General features: G+C 43.9%; 1 protein-coding gene across 16 annotated transcripts in view; it reads left to right on the top strand.

Moving 5' to 3' along the window:
• The window catches only part of nfixb (nuclear factor I/Xb), a 136,152-nt gene that overhangs the window by 29,353 nt on the left and 87,518 nt on the right, over positions 1-19,281 (top strand). For 6 of the 16 annotated variants that reach the window (XM_085270079.1, XM_085270082.1, XM_085270090.1 and 3 more), the window contains one exon: positions 12,104-12,635. In XM_085270079.1, the coding sequence (XP_085126205.1) occupies positions 12,104-12,635 (532 nt within the window). The other 10 variants (XM_085270089.1, XM_085270077.1, XM_085270084.1 and 7 more) reach the window with 8 other exon arrangements.

Raw genomic sequence — 19,281 nt, 5'->3', positions numbered from 1 at the left:
GCGGTGCTGCGTTGTTGGTTTAGACTGTTGGGGTTTAGACGTCTTTGTTTGTTTATATGGAAAAAGGAAAATTTTTACTGAGATCGAGATTTCTCTTGCAGGGGAGACCTGCACACTTACAAAAGCATCACGAAAAATGTAGACTATTGACCAGCATATATTTGCATTTTTTAATTCAATGGTTTTATTTACTGTATGACTGTGTCTTTGGAGCATGCTTAGAATAACAAGCTCAACAGACCGCATGTCCTGGTATTCTCAGGGCGTATAAGGAGACAGTAATGTTTGTGTATACATGCATGTGTGTGTGTGTGTGTGTCTGGCCGTGCAGTGTTTGTCTTAGGTCCCAGCTCCTTTCCTGTGGTGTGTGTGGGCTTGAATCGGTCCAGCCTGTGTGGACCCTGCGCCCTGTTTGTGCGCCTCTCGACACTCACCCTACGGCACAAACGGAAGCTCTGCTTTAACAGCATGATCGGGGCTCTTCCTGCAGTCTCCAGCCCGCTTTATTAAACCTATGGCTGTCCTTTTACGCTCCCTTTTTTCAGTCACTGTTAGCGCTTTGCATCTTTCCAACTAATCTATTAACCTTTGCGGTTCATATAGCCTCTATGCCAACTTGTGAAACTGCCCTGTCAGTGGCAGCCATGATTGACCTTCTCCTCAGTCACATATTTAACCCTTTCTTCATCGTTCACTGAGCAGACCCTGAAATGGGTTTTCTGCTTCTTTTTTAAATGTGAACCCAACTTGATCTTTTCAGTTAGATATACTGCGCAGCCCTCGCTGAGTATGTTTCCACAAACCTTTTAATGAATGCAATGCGAAAAGCGGCGACTAATTGCTGGAAATAGATCCCCTATTCTTTCATTCTAATTTCTTTTTTCTTTTGCCCTCCTGGTCTTTGTATTTATTGTGTTCTTTTAGCCAGGAGATGTCCTCCTTTATCAGGGCTCGTGCAGACACAAACAACCACACCTCTGTCAAATATTCGCCCCCGGTTGGTGCTTTTTGTCCACAGAGGGCACAAAGCAAAGTACGGGCCTACAAGCTCTGCAGTGAGCTTTACTCTTCATATGGGATCCATACATGCAGGACCTCAATTATTAACTTACGGTCAAGGCTCAAGCTCGGCGATTTGGATTATTACAAGTTAAAGATAATAAAGAATATATAGACAGGAGGCTTTGGGGGGTGCACACAGACGTGGTGGGTGAGACAGTGGGGGTTGTGAGTTAGGGATGGCAGCAAAGCATTTGCATAAAGGGCAGGGCATCATGCCCAATGGTGGAAAAGGTTGGCATCACGCCTTTCAGACTGGCAGAGAGGGAAGACTGGAGAGAGAGACAGAGAGAAAGAGAAGGGGGGTTGTAGTCAATAGTGCATCCCTTGTTCAGAAAGAGGAGGTCCCTAGCTGTTGGCAGGAGAGCAGGCTAAATCTCTGGTTTGATTGTGTGCTAGATTGCCCCTTTATTTGTCTGATTGCAAAGCGTTCAACACTGCATTAGTAGTGGGCTTTACTTTCCTGGAGCCTTTATTCAGGAGGGAGTTTTTCTGTCTTGGCCTGTTCTGTGATTGTCACTCCACATATGTCTCAGAGTTTGGATTGTGTGCAATCATCAGGCAGTTTGAGAAAGTTTCTGACCTGTCTGTTTTATCAAGCCTCTGCTCTTTATCCGCAAGCCTCCCGCTAAGGTTAACGACAGTGTTGATTTAACTCGATGCCATATTCAGATGTGATTTCGAAGATAAATACAGACCGGAAGACAACTGCAGAGAGGCAGGCAGCGGCTTCTGCCTGTCTGTATGTGTACGTCTCTTACCTTCTGCTTCTCAGAGCCACAACACTGCTGCTCCCTTCATGCCGTCTGTGGTTCTGGCGATCTGAAGGCAGCACGAAGTGAAAGGGACAACTATGTAGTGCAAGCATGTTATTTCTATCCCTGAGTTCCATAAGTGATGTGTATAGAGTCTGAGCTTTCTCCACATCGCGCACAGCCTGCGGTCATTATGACCGCTAAGAGTGTGATGCCTGCAAACTCACTGTGACCATAAACCTCAATAGGCCTTTTCATTAGGCATCTGTGGGAGCTAATTAGCACTAGTCATGGGAAGTTACTGTCTACGTGAGTAAATTGATTTTTCGTTAAATTTATGCTTTGATCAAAGACAGTCAACTAGAATTTTGGCTTTCATTTTGTCAGAAAAATCTGAGGAAATTCAGTTAATGTTGGTATGAAGTGTAGACGTATGGTCAGCGTTAAGAAGTTTTAGTGCAAGGTAAATTATTCCAAACATACACTGTGCGACAAGCAGAGAGCTCAGCATTTCCACGAGGCTGAACTTGTAGACAGAAAGATGCACAAGAATAATCCCTTTAGTGAGGTGGCACGGACAGCCATAACAAGCTGCGCCGCCTAAGAAAGAGCACCGTGCGACAAATAAAAATGTCCCTTTACAAGTAAAATCATAGTTAATTACAAATGAATGTGTTTTTATGTTAAAAAAGATCTAAATTTACTGGCTTGATATTATTTCATTGTGAAAAATATTTCTTTGTAAAATGTAAGCAACATGCAAATAACTCAGTAATCACTTGCTTTCAACAATCACTACATAGATTTATATAGTGTTAAAAAAATCATTATTTACAAAGTATCCATGTGTTCAAGCAGCAAAAAATTGATACAATTCAAACAAATACATTTTTACTGTGTGCTTCGTGTGGAAACATAGTTTCATATTTTAGAATAGATTTCTATTACTTAATGTAACTGTTTGAGGTGTGTTGTGTTACCTAATGGCCAAATCTAGAGGTATTTGTATTTCCATTGCATGTTACTTACACAATTTTACACCACTAGATTACAAAGAGGAATAACTGGCTCCATTTAACATTCTTCACTATTAAAAAAAACTAATTTTGTCTGTAATTTTACTCTGTGTTCTCCAAATATAAATAACAAGTTTACTAAATATAAACATATTTTAATAGCAAGCCAGTTACAATTACTTCTTCTACTATCCTAGTCAGTTTCTGCATAGAACAGTGTGACATGAGTCTCCCACACTCTTGGTACACAAGAAATTTAAAAAAAAAAAAAAGTAAAATTCCCCTTGTTTCAAATAAAAACTTGTAAAAACGAAGCTTTACATTATAAGCCTTCATTTCCAGACAGTACGCATTTAGCTGCACACTGACCAGTTATTCATACACATCCACAACAATAATACAGTGTCAGTATACTTCTCTATATAAACACGTATACAGTTCATGTAATTACTACAACAATACTTATTCAGCTTCACCTTTACAGGTCACACTGGTAAAGTTCTGTTTGTATATTTCAGCGTTAATAATACAATATGTAAAAGTTAAGTTAGAGTTCTTGTAATTAGTATATATTAATGATAATAGGTTAACAAGATTTTAATTACATGACTTTTAATTTATTTTCTATAATTATGTAATAAAGCTTTTAGGAGGCTGTGTTCCCCTATCATTTGACAGAATATGGGAATAAAGTCTCTTAATAGCTGCCATTAACAAAGGAAATGTTAAAGGCCTCACATCCTGTTCCATATATTTATTTCATTGTTGGTTTAAAGCAGACTTAAAATTATGAAATTATCCTGTAAAGCTATTTAGAGGTGGCAAAGCTGTGAAAGCAGGTTATTTTACAGAATCAGAATTATAATGGACTATTCTAATATGGTACATGATAAAAATCTGACACCAGCCGAAGGCGTAATCAGCCCTTGTGCATGCTTGTAAATCCACGCGAACCCAAACATTGTGCACCTGGTGCAGGGAGGGCGGGACTCCAAACTTTAGAGGAGCATTTTCCGAACATCGCAAACACCAGAAATTGTGGTGTTGGCTTCAGAAAATTCAGATGATGTTTAAATTCTCCTCCGGTGCGAGAGCGCGACGAGTTTACCTTCAAACGGGCAACAAACAGCGGAGCCTCGGTTTGAAAACACAATCGTGTTGTTTCAGCTCACTTTCTTCTCCCAGCAGTGTGTGAAAGGCTGACTTTGGCATTTCACACTCATGTCTTTGAAAAGAGGAGTAAAGCCCTACAGCTTTGCTAGGCGGCAAGTTAACACATGAACCTGAAGATCCTTTTCATTTCGGGCAGTGTTGAAATTTTAATTCCAAATACTAAAAGGGATCTTTTCATGAGAGGGGTTATGGTGTAACATCCCTCCGCTTTAAGCCTATTGATAAATCCGTCTGCTTGTAATTCTCTGTGATGTGTGTCAACCAGACTGTCTAGATCAAAGATAAATGTGGTGTATGGCGATGGCTACGAGCGCCTGGCTGCTTATAGACTGTTCAAATGACATGATATCTCACTTCTAGCCTGCTCATCAAAAATGTATCACTTTCCATCAAACCAAAATAGGAATGTGGGATCAAAGAGAATGAATTTGCTAAATGCATTTCTTTGTTGCAGGCCAGGCACAACGTGTTTACTGATTACTGAGCTGGTTTTTACCAGGGTAGGAAATTAACACTCACCACCAGCCAAATGCTGCTAAAAGCTGGCTGTGGTTTGTAAGTTTGTCTCCACTACCAGCCACTTTGGCAGCTTTTTTATTTGGATCTTGGGGAAATTGTGAGAATTAGTTGGTGGTGTTTTTTTTTCTCTTTTTTTTAACAAGAGGTGAGGCAAAAACAACAAAAAGAAGGCATAATGTCTGGTCAGTAGTATCACCGTCACTGGCTGCAGTGTGAGCAGCAGTAGTCTGTTGGCTCGCACAGTGAGAAAACACTCAGTCATGGCTGTAGTGGTGGTGCTGAGTCGGCCTGTCCCGGCATGGTTAGTCACTCACGCACACGTGTTAGTGAGATGCAGGGCGGTTTCTTCATCCAGCATTCTTTCTAGGCAGGGGAAAGGGTTTTGGAGCATGCAATTGCATGTGCATTAATGCATGCCTGGAGCTCCAGGCTGCAGAGATGTCATGGTTTCAAAGGTGAGTCCAGAGTGTGACATCGCCACAATCCACATGTTACCGAGCAGGCTGATGCGACATGCACGTATGTTGCAGATCGGAGTGCATTACCCCACTCCTCTGTCCTCGCTCAGCGATACTGACGTCTTCATCCAAGTACATCTGCACGCCTCTACTTGTGTTATACCACCTCGAGCGGGAACAAATATTGTTTTATAAACTCTCTGCTGAGAATCCACAAAACAAAATAGCCTCAAGTCATCAGCTTCAACACTTACAGATGAGGTGTGTTTAGTTGTGCTCTTCGTGTGTATTCACATTCAGTCTGCGCTGCGCAGTTTCACTTAAAAAGTTGAGTGTTCGTGTTAACGCCAACGCTCCAAAGGGCCCAGGACCATTTTGGAGTGCAATCCGGGTGAGCGGAGCAGCTCTTTGTGGGGACTGGAATGTGCCGTGCGTGCCTCTTCTTCTCTTCAGCCCCTCTTCCACCTCACCCCGCCCCACCCCGGGCACGTTAGCACGCAGCCACCACAAATTGCTTGCAGATTTTTCACACATAGTAACGTGCTGGTTTGTAAACTCAGATAAGTGCAACCAATGCACGGCGTGAGCTCCATGGATCTCTACGCATCACTCGCTTGCTAAAGAAACAGAGTAAAGGGTGCTCCGAGATACCCCCCCCTTTTTTTAATGTTACCCTGAGCCAGGAATGATTACCGTGGATGATAACAGCAGAGGGTCATGCAGTGGGCCGATTCATTACAGTATAGACCATCAACCAAAGGATGGCATACTTTGTGGCATCAGGGGAAACAGTTTCTTCACACTTTAGCACCAATCTGTGAAATTTTAAAATGCAGCTAGAATATTCCAAGTGCTTTCCTCCTTCTCGAAATGTACACCTGACTGCCTCATCCTCACTCTCACAGGCCTCTAACATTTTTGCACTCTAAAATAAATGACTGAATCTCCTCTGCGTCCCTCCTAACCCTTTTCTCCTCCAACACCTTCCTCACACCCTGGCTCTCTGTCAGCCAGGGGTCAGTGGGGGAACCGGTGTCAGGCTTCGTCCGGGTCAGGGACACTCAGGTGGTCAGGAGAGGATGCAGCCGAGCCCCGCCAGCCCAGAGCTTCCCCTTAATGAAGGGGCCAGGCAGCTGGAAGGCCCTCGGGTTGTGCACACTACTGGCTTAATTGGCCTAATGAGATGCAGTGAGGCCTCCACGAGGTCAGGTGCCACATGATGGGAGGACCTGCTGCTGGGTTCAGAAAGAGTTTTACTATCATGGGTTTTGTGGGTCTTATGTGAAAGTTACCTGATGTAGACAAGTCATTGTCGTATTCTGGGCATGGCAAACACTTTTGTTTGTTAAACAAAATTCAAGCCAGAGATTTATCATAACAAAAAAAATGCAAAAGAAAAGAAAAAAAGAAAAGCATTTCATTGTGCCAGAGTTTTGATTATTTGGCTGTAGGATCTGGACTTTAGAGCAAAAGCTCACTTTCACCGCCATCATTTCTTGGAAAAGTTGGATGGCTAAAATCACAAACTGACACTTCTAATCGCCGTGTTACTTTTAATTGCATGCATTCAACCTGTTTTTGTTTAAGGACAGGAAAAAAAGAATTGTGAATACGCGAGACGGCCTTCAGCTTCTTGGTTGATTGAGTCTTGATTTATCCTTTTTTTATGGCAACCACATACAAAGACACAAATACTCAGAAATTATGTATTGAGGTGCTGACGGTGACTGAAAAATGCCAAAAAGCAAAAAAAGCAAAACTAATTTAGTTTTAGATTAGATTCGACTAAATTAAATAGAATAGTGACATTATATTTAGTATGTTTTTGTCAATAATGTTTTAATTATTAATGAATGAAAAAAATATAATAAGATATCAATTATCTTAAAATGATGGACTCCTCCATTGTTTATTCAAACGGAGCTTAAAATGCAAAGGAGCACTAATGAATCCAACTCTGGGATGTTTTTCACAGTTAAGAGCCTTTTCTGTCCTTGCTGAAAGAGTTAATCTGAAGTTGGCAGCCAACTCCTCTCAGTCTCTGTCAGACGTGCGGAGAATTGGAAAAATAAAGGACTTAAAAATCATTTCTTTTGTCTTGTCATAGGCAGCGTTCAGCTGTGGCTTTTATGTGGACGATTAGACTATTTTTAATTTTTTTTTTATTTCAGTTTGAATAAAAAGCCGAAACCTTCGCGATTGAAACTGTGATCTCTGATTTATAAATACAAATTGCTTTAATTTGGGGTTATCGACTCTGAGTGGGCCAAGTGTTTATTTTTATATACGATAACTGGGGGAGGGAAAAAAGCAAATTTAAAGATTTAAGGGGGAAATGCGTTAATGTCGCGAAACCTGAACTGAATTCAATATGCTGAACCGCGTCCCGGGTCATTCAGAGCCGTGCTGGCACTGCATCTGCTTGACAGGCTACATTTGAAATACATATCTGGGTGTTTCAGGGTCTCCTCTCTCGGTATTAATTGACGTCGGGGTTTCAGTAACGGTGTAGCACAAATGTGTAGCTTGCGGGGGATGTGCCAGGCCGTCTCCAGATTTTCTATTTTTTTTAATTTACATGTTTTTTCCTGCCAGGGTCCGTCAACGATATCGGCACTGTTTTATTTATTTATTTAAACATTTGTATTTTAAGTTCCCTTTTATGGCAGAGAAGAAGAAGAAGAAAAAATAAGTGGTAGCAGAAGAAGAAGAAAGTGATGGCGCAGCTTTAATTGTTTTGGCTCTTATTATTGGGGCCTGGGTGGTTTTGAGCCAGAGAAAACGGTGGTTAGAAAATAAGCCGTGCCTTTTACTGCGTGGATATCGGTGTGTTTATGAAACTCGCATTTGTTTGGTCACAGCAGCGGGTTTTTTCCGGGGTCTTTTAAGGGGACGGTTAGTTGAGGTGAAACGACGCAAACTGGTACGTTTGAAGCAGAGCATGTATTTCGTATTCATATATTTTTTTTAATTATTATTATTAATAATAATTAATAAATAAAATAATAATAATATCACTGAGTAAACCCCGTCACCTCCGACTGCTAATTGATAATAGGCTAATAATTAAAGCTAAAGGCCACGCGCATGTGGCCCTAATTTAATTTCCGGGTAAGAAGATTAACCCTGAGACACTTTCCATGATGGGTTTATGCCGCTTCGACAGACCTAAATAACCATATAGGTTCTTCCAACACAGCAACATGAAGATTACACAATATAGGCGTAGTGTGGAGCAGCAGATAGTGCAGACATGCAAATGGAAAGCACGGGGTTGCCCCCCCCCCCCTTTCAAAATCTGGGACTTTAGAAAATTCTGCAGTTTTCTTCCTGAAAAATAAATATGCACAACATAAATATGTTTTTTTTTTCTTCTACTTCTTCAGCAAGTGAAAGGCAAACAGCATAGCGAAGACAAAATGACTTAAAACTCCTTGTAGTCAAATTTCACTGACATTTGAATGGTGGTTTATTTGCATTTTGGCAAGGTCACCCAGAAAACCTTAATTCCCACTGAAAAGCAGACACACTGGAAAATGCATTCAAGTGTCAGTTATCTCCTCCTGCTACACTAAGTTTGTGCAGGTGGTGATGGATGCAAATATATCTTGACAGTGATGCCAAACACAGTCATACTCCACGGTGAGGTTCTTTTGTTACGTTATCCAGCGATATATCAAACTTTTGGCTGATTGGAGATAAATGTGGAGGTGTGCCGTCCTTCGCTGTGTTAGCAGATGATGGGTGAGCGTCAGTGTTTCATTACGGGCTCTCATTGCTGTGTGGAGGATGTTCAGCTTTGACAGAATGGTGCGATTGTATGACCTTTGACAGTCTGCGGGCCTCTTCTCATGAAATCATCATTTAAAGACTTGCTAGAACTTAAAGTTGACTAACCGTGGTCTTTTCTTCAATGCTTGTCATGTAACAGAGGAATATATCAATTTAAATAATTGCTGAAGGCACCCGTTTAAAGCTGCAACTATCAATTGTTTCCGTTTGATTTTGTCTGTTAAAGCCAGAAACTGTCAAAAAATGACCATTAGAAATACTTGAATTTCTACTGCTTGTGCTTCCCAACCTTACACACTGAGAATTGCTCATTTCAGTCATAGATGACAACGGAAACCATCCAGTTCCTAATATTAAATAGATGAACCCAGGCATTTTTTAGTTCTTGTTCTGTACATTTTTGACTCCATCTGAATGTGGCGTCATTTTATTGCATGAGATCTGGAGTCCTGATCCTCTGCTCTTGGTCTGTGATTCAGCAGCACTTGCACCTTCCCACTATCTGTCTGCTGAGCAGGTGCAGCCCTGACTGACACTCGTTCAGAGCTGAAACTAGTGATTATTTCCATTTAGTCTGTTAGATGCCGAAAGCTTGTCTAATGTTAGTTTAATATCATTTATGATAAATGTATCAATACCCCAATTTTTTGCAAAGCTTAGACCCGAAAGTGTTTGGCAGTTTTGCTTCAAGGTGGCCGTTTCCAGATAATTTCCCATGAATTTATCAGCAGATATTTTCAACTCTACATGCATTCTTCGTCCTTGCTGACTCCATCTGATTGTGGTGCAGGTCTCCTGATGCTATGTTTCAGGTTTATTGCACTGGTCAGTGATTCAGCACCACCACCTTCACTCAAGCTGCCTGCCAAGCAGATGTAGCCCTGAACAACGTGCTTTACGATGAGGCAACACGGCAGTCATCTCCGCTCCGATACCGAACTGCAGAAACCTCCCAGGGCGGGGGGTGTTCGGGGATACGTACGGAGCCGATTCGGGCTCTGGGATTTCGTCCTCATGCTAGCTGTGCTGCTTAAAAACAGAAAACAAACAAAAACAGCTGAGGCAAATTCTGGTTCCTCTCCTGCCTTCACCCCCACACCCCACCCACCCCTTTAAATTCTGTAACAATTTCTGTATCTGTGCCTCTAAATCATCTCGTCATTCATTTTGCGAGTGTGCAGCGAGAGGAGGAGTGTGGCTGCCCGGGTTTGTTTCTCCCTCTTTGTTTGCTGTGGTAAACCCATGAGCAGCTGCCGGTGGTGGGGTCTGGAGGGATTCTGAAGCTGTGTGTCCTCTCTCTCGCTTTGCCATCCTCTGCCAAGGTGGCATTATGCGAGCAGAGAAAGGGGCAGAGAGAGGGAGCGGGAGACACAGAGGAGGTGAGGGCGGTGGGGTGAGAGGGAGACGAAGCAGTGGCGGCCATAGTAAAGATGGAGGCAGGCTGAGGGCTGTGGGGATTGGTGCAGGAGAAGGCTTGCTCCCCTGAACTTTGCCTCCGTGTCAGAGAGGAACTTGTCGATTTGGCAGATTGTGCAGCGTCGGACATGGCTGCGCGCTCCCTTACACTCCCACCTGCTCCCCCCACCCCCTCCTCACTCTCTCTCCCTCTCATTGCCACTACCCCTCCCCTCCCCTCCCTCCCCCCTTCCCACCCTCTCTCCTCTTTCTCTTTTCCCTCCCTTTCAGCTCTTGAAGCTAACGCATTGGCTGGGCTACAGGCATCTTGTTGCCAAATAGGTGGGCCCTACTCGTGTTGGCAAAGGCTCAAGCAATGGTTAGGGAAAGAACGCGGAGAGGACGAGAGACGGCGAGCGAGAAAGAGAAAGAGAGAGAGTTGGAGAGAAAAGGGGAAAAAAGAAGCAGCACTCGGCTTTGCCAGCGGTCGTATGCGCTCATCCAACATTGATTCGGCTCTCTGTTTTTTTCCTCCCTATTCTGTGCTCTGCTCTCCCTGGCCCCCCCATCTGTGTGTGTGTTTGCGAGAGAGTGTGTGTGCATGCGCGCGCTCGTGCCGGGCCCGGGATCAGAACAGACACCACCACCAATTAGATTTTGCCAAGGATTTTTTTTCCTCCGAGATTTTTTAAAAAAATTTGGAACTCACAAAGGACTGTTGAATTTTTGTTCTTTTTTTCGAATACATTTATTCTCGCTGTTAAAGTCTTTTTCTAATCATTTTTTCTAACATTTACATTTTTACCTGTTTATTATTTGTTTTGCTCCAACTTTTTGTCCGTCCTTTTTTGTGTCATTTTTGGCTTTTGTCTCAAGAACTGCTGGCTAGCGTCCTACTGCAGGACTCCCTTAAAATCTTTTTTGGTGTGTGTGTGTGTTTTTAAACTTGAGTCCACTGTTTGTGCTCAGCAGCGTGTTCTGCAAATTTAAAAAAATTATAACCCTCCCCACCCACCCCAAGTTTTTTTTTCTTTTCTTTTTTTCATCTGCTAATTCTCCACACCCTGCCAAAACCAGCGCTTGCTTTACATTGGGGAGCGCGGGAGGAAAGAGAAAAAAAAACTGGTGCAGGAGATTTTTTTTTCACTTTAAACGCTGTGCCAAATTTATGATGAGAGTGCAAAATGGTAACTACCAGGCCGTCTGTCTTCCTCTAGCAGTGTGGTTTTCTGTGGTGATTTCTGTCTGCTTTCAGTTTGTTGTGGAAATGTGAGTCTGGTTGGAGCTCCCTTTGCATGGTAGCGCAGATAGGAAATGGTATGGCTGATCTTTTAGCGGCACATTTCAACAGTGGTCTAGTGGCGGCAAAGCTTGGCGGTGGTGAGCGACCGGTGTGTGGCAACCCTGGCACAGGAACGCTGTGGCGAGATCTGGGCTTTGTTGCCCAGAGATATGTAGTGAAGGTATTATGGTACAGCAGAATAACTTCTCTTTTTACAGCAGGAAAAGCGGGAGCGCAACTTGGCTCAGTTTTTCATCTGAATTCGTGAACTGTCGTCTTTTCTTTATTGTCTTGAACATTTTATTTTTGAAATGCTTTGTGTTATACCTTTGCATGCTATTGTAAGGATGATTTTTTCCTGGTTTTCCTGCATGCTTTATTTTTATTTGAGTCTGAATGTTGGAAATGAGAAATAATTTTAACATTTTAATGGCAGTTATTTGAATAGCTTTTTGATTTGAATTTAAATTAATTGATAATCATCAGAATTTTCATTATTCCAACAACACGTTTAGTATTATTAAACATTTTGGCATTTTCATTAAAAGTTTTGAAAAACCTCAAATTTTACAACTTAAAAAGAAAAAGAAAAGGCATTTAAAAAAAAATTTTTTTTACAGCCTCCTAACGCCGCATCTTTTTCTCTCTCATCAGGATGAATTTCATCCCTTCATTGAGGCCCTTCTCCCCCATGTCCGTGCCTTCTCCTACACCTGGTTCAACCTGCAGGCCCGTAAACGCAAGTACTTCAAGAAGCACGAAAAGAGGATGACCAAGGATGAGGAGCGCGCGGTGAAGGATGAGCTGCTTGGGGAGAAGCCAGAGATCAAGCAGAAGTGGGCCTCGCGCCTGCTGGCCAAGCTCCGCAAGGACATCCGGCCTGAGTTCCGCGAGGACTTTGTGCTCACCATCACGGGGAAGAAGCCCCCCTGCTGCGTGCTGTCCAACCCCGACCAGAAGGGCAAGATCCGCCGCATCGACTGCCTCCGCCAGGCCGACAAGGTGTGGAGGCTGGACCTGGTGATGGTCATCCTGTTTAAGGGCAGCCCCCTGGAGAGCACGGACGGCGAGCGTCTGGTCAAGTCACCCCAGTGCTCCAACCACGGCCTGTGTGTCCAGCCACACCACATTGGGGTGACGGTCAAGGAGCTGGATCTCTACCTGGCCTACTTCGTCCACACACCAGGTATGTGATACCTGTAGAAGAACCGTTTTTCCCACCGTTTATGTGGTTGTTATACACACACATACACACAGGTCATGTGTTTTGTCACACACTCTTTGGCATGTAAGTCACAGATTAGACCCTGCCCTCCACTATGTACCAAGCTGATCTAGTGCCAGGCTTTGATAAACCCAGTCAGCACTGAGATAAAGACCACGTCTTGATATTTAAAGTCTGCAGCGTATAGTCCTAAAAAAAAGTTTTCCTCTCAATGTTTCTATCTGGTTTAAAGAGATTCAGAGAATCTGACAGTCAGGCTTAAAACCTGTGTTTACCTAGAGATATGTTTGCATTGGTACATTTGTTCAAGTATTTGTGCACAAATTTGTCTAAATCCAAATGTGCATGTTTTTCAGTGCCATCTGTAAACAAAAGCATCTGCAAACCTGTTTATCTGTGTGTGCACGCATGTGCACACGTGTGCGCGCACGACAGGCAGTTTGTCATGTGTCTGTAATCCATGTGTGTTGTGGGGTTGTTGTGTATCAGTAGCAGTGTGGTGTTTTTGTGGGTTTCTTTTGTGTGTGTGTGTGGTGGTCTGGAGAGCGCAGTGACAGCTGGCCCAGTCCCAGGTAGTTTAGGAGGCAGAGAGAGAGTCAGCCTGTCTGCAGCCTCAGCCTAACGCCACACACACACACACACACACACACACACACACACACACACACACACACACACACACACACTCAAGTGGACAGACTCTCGCTCAGGAGCTCTCGATCAAACACCCAAGCTGCGCCTTGCGTTGTTCTTCTGAGCGAACTGATCACACACACAGTCACACACACGTTTGTGTTTACAGCAGTGAGACGTTTCGCGTTTACATCCACACGTGTTTTCTGCTGTGATGGTGAAGTTGAAATAGAGGCGGTAAAAATATTTTGGTGTAACATGTATACAAAGCCACATGTGTACTCGTGTGAGGGCAGCGATCAACGCTGTGAAATATAATATTTGCATGTCTCATTTTGTTGCACTTCACAGCTGTAGTTATTTCAACCTAATTTCATTTCTCAGGTAATTTTAGGAATGCAAATCCACTTTGGAAAATAAATAGCAACAAATGCTGATCTGGATATAAAATTATTAAATATGTTGTAACTACTTTTGCAAAAAACAAAAACATTTAAAAACAAAGAAAATTATATTCTGTTCAATTAAATTCTATTTAATTACTGCAGTGAGAATTTGATGTGCCTGAAGCTTAATTTTCCTGACACAAGTGAATTTAAATTGTCCTTTTAAACACACTAATGTTTAAAAATGTCTCTATTAGAATATAGTAGTAATAGTAGTAGCACTCCTGTTGTAGATGCCTGAATGTGCTGGATGATTTATAGTATAATTTAGGCTAATGTATTTATAATTGAAGCCCAGCTTTACCACTGTTAGCTGTGATTACAGTTTTAGCCACATTCATATATAATTTGGTCTATTTTATATATTTTATTTGTTGTCGTCACTTGATGTAGCTGTCTGTTTCTGTCAGGTGTTTGCAGGTGTAAATCATCTCACACACACACACACACACACACACACACACACACACACACACACACACACACACACACACACAGTCACTCTCCTCTTCTTCAGCCATTTCCTATTATCTCGGGCTCTCTTACGACAGACTGGCATACAGTTACAGGGCCTTAATTCTTCTCCTTGGCAGGGAGGTGCAGCGTTCCTCTGTGACAGAATCCCCCATGCCAGGCTCCTTTCAGCCCAGTGTGTAACTCTGCTTGAGTTTTGCGGGGCCTCCGTGAGCGCCCCTTCCTGTTCCACAATGTGGCATGGCAAACCGCGGCTCAGATTAGCTCCCAGCGCAGCCTGGTGCTCCTTAGAGTTTTTTTCCCTGACAACTCTGTGCCAGAATCCAGCAGCCGCTCGCCCCCATCGATGCGATGCACTAGCCCGTCTCCTTTCTGGCCTTTGTGCATTTCATTAGTATTTCATCTTATTTGTACACATGTGAGTATTTTTCCATAAATCTTTATGGGATTTCTTTTCTTTCTAATCTTTTTTTTAAGGCCAAGTGGCTTGTATTTGGTTTACTACTGCATGTGAGAGAAGCAGCGCTGCTTTTTCCGTGCAGCCACCTTGCACTAACAACTGGTCAAGAATGGGGAGAATGTGTGCGGTAACTAAAATGAAAAAGCGTCCACCTTTTGTAAGCGCAAGTCGCTGTGTTGTTCCAGCATGCTGGCGCGGGTTAGCCAGAGGACAGGCAGACAGTGGCTCCATTCTAACCTTTGGGGTGGCAGCGTTACAGTTTTATTCTTAGCTCCCCTTCCCAGGGTGTCTGTGTCTTGCGGAAGTTATCAGTTGCTAGGCCCGATGATTGGACCGCAGCCGTCTCACCCAGCTCGTCCCCGCCGTCGTGTTTCAGCTCTCTCGTCCCCACTGATGTCACTGTCGCCAGCTGTAAGGCGGGGGGGTGGATCTGCTTTCATGTGGCGTGATTGACACACACATACACAGTCACACGCACGCTCACTAACCCCCACCCCCCCTCTGTTTCTGCTTCCCTACAGTACAGTATGTGTCTGCTTTTGTCCAATTATAGACTTCGGCCCTCGCAGGCGGGGCAGGGACAGATCAAAGCTGATGGACTCTGATCTGCACTACTGCACCACAGCTTCAAGAGCAAGGTCCCGCTAATCACAAAACGAGCCTGATCATTTTCTTTTTGACAAGTACCTGCCTGCACACAAGCGCAGAGCATGACATAATTGTCAGGCAGTAACGAGAGTCGGATCCCAAAAGTGGTTAATTTTCTTTTCACTGATTGTGCTGCATTCGATGGCAGCAGTAATGGCTCAGGGATGTGGAGGAAGCAAGGGAAATCGGGGATGAGGAAGAGGTGGGGTGGTGGGTCTGATCTCATCTTTGATCACGTGTCTGTCGAAAAGGAAAGTCTGGCTCGCCAGTTGGGCGCTGCGGGCCGTCCTCCACCTAGAGACGCCCGGCTCAGGTCATGTTTTTTCGAGCGACGTGTTCCATATTTGTCCGTCTGACGAGGCTGCACAGTTCCAGCATTAGTCATTTTTGGAGCCCGATCAGCCTCATACGGCTTTCATTACTTGTGCTGTTATGATAAAAAGATGTTTCTGCAAGTGCAGCCTCCATATCTGGTCTCTGTGCTGGAGACAGACAGACCAGAGAGGTGCCCGGGGCAGGTCCGAAAGCCAACTACGCGTGCCAGACAACGCCGTATCTCCATGCTGCTATGGCGCAAACACAAATCCGAGACATTCATTTACCCATCAGTGTGTCTTTGTGCGTCGTCGCGACATTACAAATGACCAAGAGAATCTCTTTTAATAGAGACAAACAAAGAGACAGACAGCCAGACTGAGAGACTTAACGCCTCCACGTCATGCTAAATCCATCAAACACATCTTATCTGCTTCGCCCAATATCCTGAGCTTCAAAAAGGAGGTAAAATTATCAGATGCAGTTACATAATAAAGAAAAAAAGCAAACAGGAAAGAGTGGGATTTGTTTTATTACACACAAGCTCGGTCCATAGAGGCAATACGCTGGAATATTAAAGCAGAAGTAGCAGTCGTGTTATGTTTGCCGTTGGCTGAGTGTTTGCAGAAGCAGAAGAGAAGGAGGAGGTGTAATGGTTAAAGCAGGAAAAATACTCTGTCTTCTCTTTCTTGGATCTGCGTGTTGCGCAGAACAGAGATTTCTGGATGGAGCGCAGAATTGCGCTCCAGCGTTCTGGCACGGCTCCGTAACCCGGGCCGACGGAGGAACAGAGAGTGTCGGCGCCGAGGGAGCCGCATTCATGTGGCGTGAAAAACACTGCTGCTCCGACGCTTTCAACGGAAACTTTCTTACGCTTTGTTGTCATTTGAAATAATGCGTCCAATAAAGTTTGAGCATCTGCAAGCCCCTCTGACATGACAGCACAGCGTCAGTGACGCTGCCGCGTTTTAATGTGCGCTGTGGCGTCCGGGCCTATTTTCAGAACCCCTCGTTTTTCCAGCTTTTTTTTTTGAATGCGTGCGTGTGTCACAGAGAGGAAAAGTGAAAAGAAGAGGGGAGTGTGCGGAGTGTAAGGAATCGCTGGTAGAAGGATTACTCCGTGCAATCGGGCTTCCGAGGCGGTTGCGCTAATGCTCGATCCTCTGACCTCCTTTAACCGTTCTCCCTCACATCTCTCCCCGTTCTATAGGTCCGACCGCCGTGCTGCTCTATGGGCTTGGGAGCAGGCCAACCTGCTTCATATTCACTGTAATTATCCAGTTTAGTGAATAATCCTGGAAAAGATACACAAAAGGCTGAGTGTATGATTGAATTATGTGCAATTTGAAATGAAGGTCGGGTCTTAACTTCGGGAATAGAAAAATTCCTTGTAGCAGAAAGTGCAACAAAGAGTAGCTTTATTTCCTAATTTCACTGTACAGTGGTTTTTAATTATTGGTGTAATTAAGGTTAATAAATAAAAGCCATGGTGTCTGTTTAGCAGCTTAGCTCACTTTTTTGGATTTAACGAGCAGAAATTTATTTAATTCTCAAGAAATTAAATGACTTAATAATATGGATTAATGAGTAGAGTAAACAAAAGCAATAAAAATAAATAGGCTATTCAGCTTATTGAGCTTTATTTTTACTTCACAGCTTCTTTGCTTTCCTCTACAGAGCAAACACAAATTAGACGTCTCCCCCCATGTTTCTCCTCCGTGTATTATTTTTCGTCTCTTCAGTTCCACTGTTTTGCATTTGCATGACCGATCTTCTCTTTTCTCTGTGCAGGCGCCAGGCTTGAAGTCTGTCCATCCGCTAAAAACATAGGTATCCCCGCACAGGAGCTCTGGCTGCTAACGCCTGAGCCGAGGGGCAAAGAGCAGGAGGAGCGGAGAAGTGATGTGTAGAAAGGACGGAAAAGAGCGAAGCGAGCGTCTTTTTCTGGGCCATTTCCCAGCAGCCAGATTCTGATCGGTCCGCCTCGCGCCTTGTTGCCTCGGTCCAGCGGAGCAGAGCACATGCACGGAGACTTGCCCTGTAATTGGGATAGCTCTTTCCACACGGAAAAAAAAACGGAGCGGAACACAGCGGCGAATCCGCCGTCTCCTCCGTGCGCACATCTTTCATTTAAAAGTAAAAAATGAGCAATTATACGCAAACAAAATCCCCTTAAATAACCACAAATGAACGCTAATAATGTGGAGATTAATAAATATTTTCACCCCTGCTTCATTTATTCTCCCATTTAATGGTAATAAATGTCAGTGGTTGCTGTTAGGATGATATTGAGCGCTGATATAAAGTAAAAAGAAAAGCGTAGAATAAAGATAATGGAAAATGCCATGCTGAAAACAAAGAGAGAGGGAGGGCACATATTCAGGCTAGTGGGGCTGGTTGGCAGCATTTGGCACCCAAAGCTGCAGCTCTGTTTAGGAGGTGCCAGCTTTTCAAACCGACACACAGTCCCTGCCAACTTCTCTCCTTCTGATCCTTTTCTTTCTCTCTCATTTTAACATTTTCCCCCTGTATCCTTGTTTTCGCTTAACACTTCTTCCCCTCTGCACGTCCCCTTACGCCCCAGCCACCGCCGCTCCCGTGGATGCTTTCTCACAGCGGGCTGTCAGAAAAGACGAACGTCGAGAACGTTCGGGTCTTGTTTTGCTGGGATGTCGGCGCGTTGAATAAAATGGCTATCGTGTTACCAGACGTGTTCTTTTATTTTTGTGAAAAATATTTTCCACAGCTCTTTTTTTCTTACTCAGCGTGCTTCTGTGGATTCAGGTCCAAAACAAAATGGAGGATGAAGCACAGCTCCTCTCCAATCAGAGCGGAGAACCAGTCAGGAAAAATGTTACTGGCAAATGAGCAATTCTGAATATTTCCTGGTTTGCTTGTTTTCTTCTTCTTAATGTGTTTTGGCGTATGCACACATCTGCATAGGCAGAGTGGAGGTGAGGGTTGTGGGCTGACTGAAGAAATCAGTTGTACGTCTTTCGGGATGCAGACCCGGGGCCCGAGGATGGAGACAAGAACGTGCTGCTGTGAGCGAAAGCATTAAACGCTGGGTATGGGGGTGGATGGAATTACTCAATAATGATCAGAAAATTAGAGCCATTATTGAGGGAGAGTAAACAGGCCTCTCTAAGTGTGAAAGCCTCCTATTCAGCCAGGACCAGGAGCAGGACTCCTTTCTTCCTTTCGTGGATCCACCCATGGCCTCGAGAGCCCGTCTTTTGTTCCCTGAAATAACAGAGTGAATATATGGGGGTCGAGTTGGGAGGGGGGTGCCGTTCCCAGTGCTGAGCACAGTATGGACGAGCTACTGACTGTAAGCTACTCCTTTTATTGTAGCATTATGTTTACTTTTGTCTTTCTGGCTTTTTTCCATACTTACATTTTTTTCAGACTTACAGTCTAATTAACTGTCTGTATTTAAATAAGTTGCTGTCACTGGGTTCAGAAATCCTGGCAGCATATGTTAAAGTTATTTTCTTTTTATTTATTTTTATGTCTGTTGCGTACAAGTGCACCTGTGCGTCTCTTCTCCATTAGCGCCTGCGTCTTCCTCTGTCTCGGTCCAGAGTCGGGGGAAAGTGGGTGTAAACTAGGCGCTAATGTGACTACTTCC

Source organism: Mchenga conophoros, linkage group LG4 (assembly GCF_057382185.1).
Source record: "Mchenga conophoros isolate Kocher_MC1m ecotype Shallow Benthic linkage group LG4, M_conophoros_male_GT1.1, whole genome shotgun sequence".
NCBI classification, from domain to species: domain Eukaryota; kingdom Metazoa; phylum Chordata; class Actinopteri; order Cichliformes; family Cichlidae; genus Mchenga; species Mchenga conophoros.
Note: the sequence above shows the minus strand (reverse complement) of the source record. Positions and strands in the feature narration are given on the sequence as shown.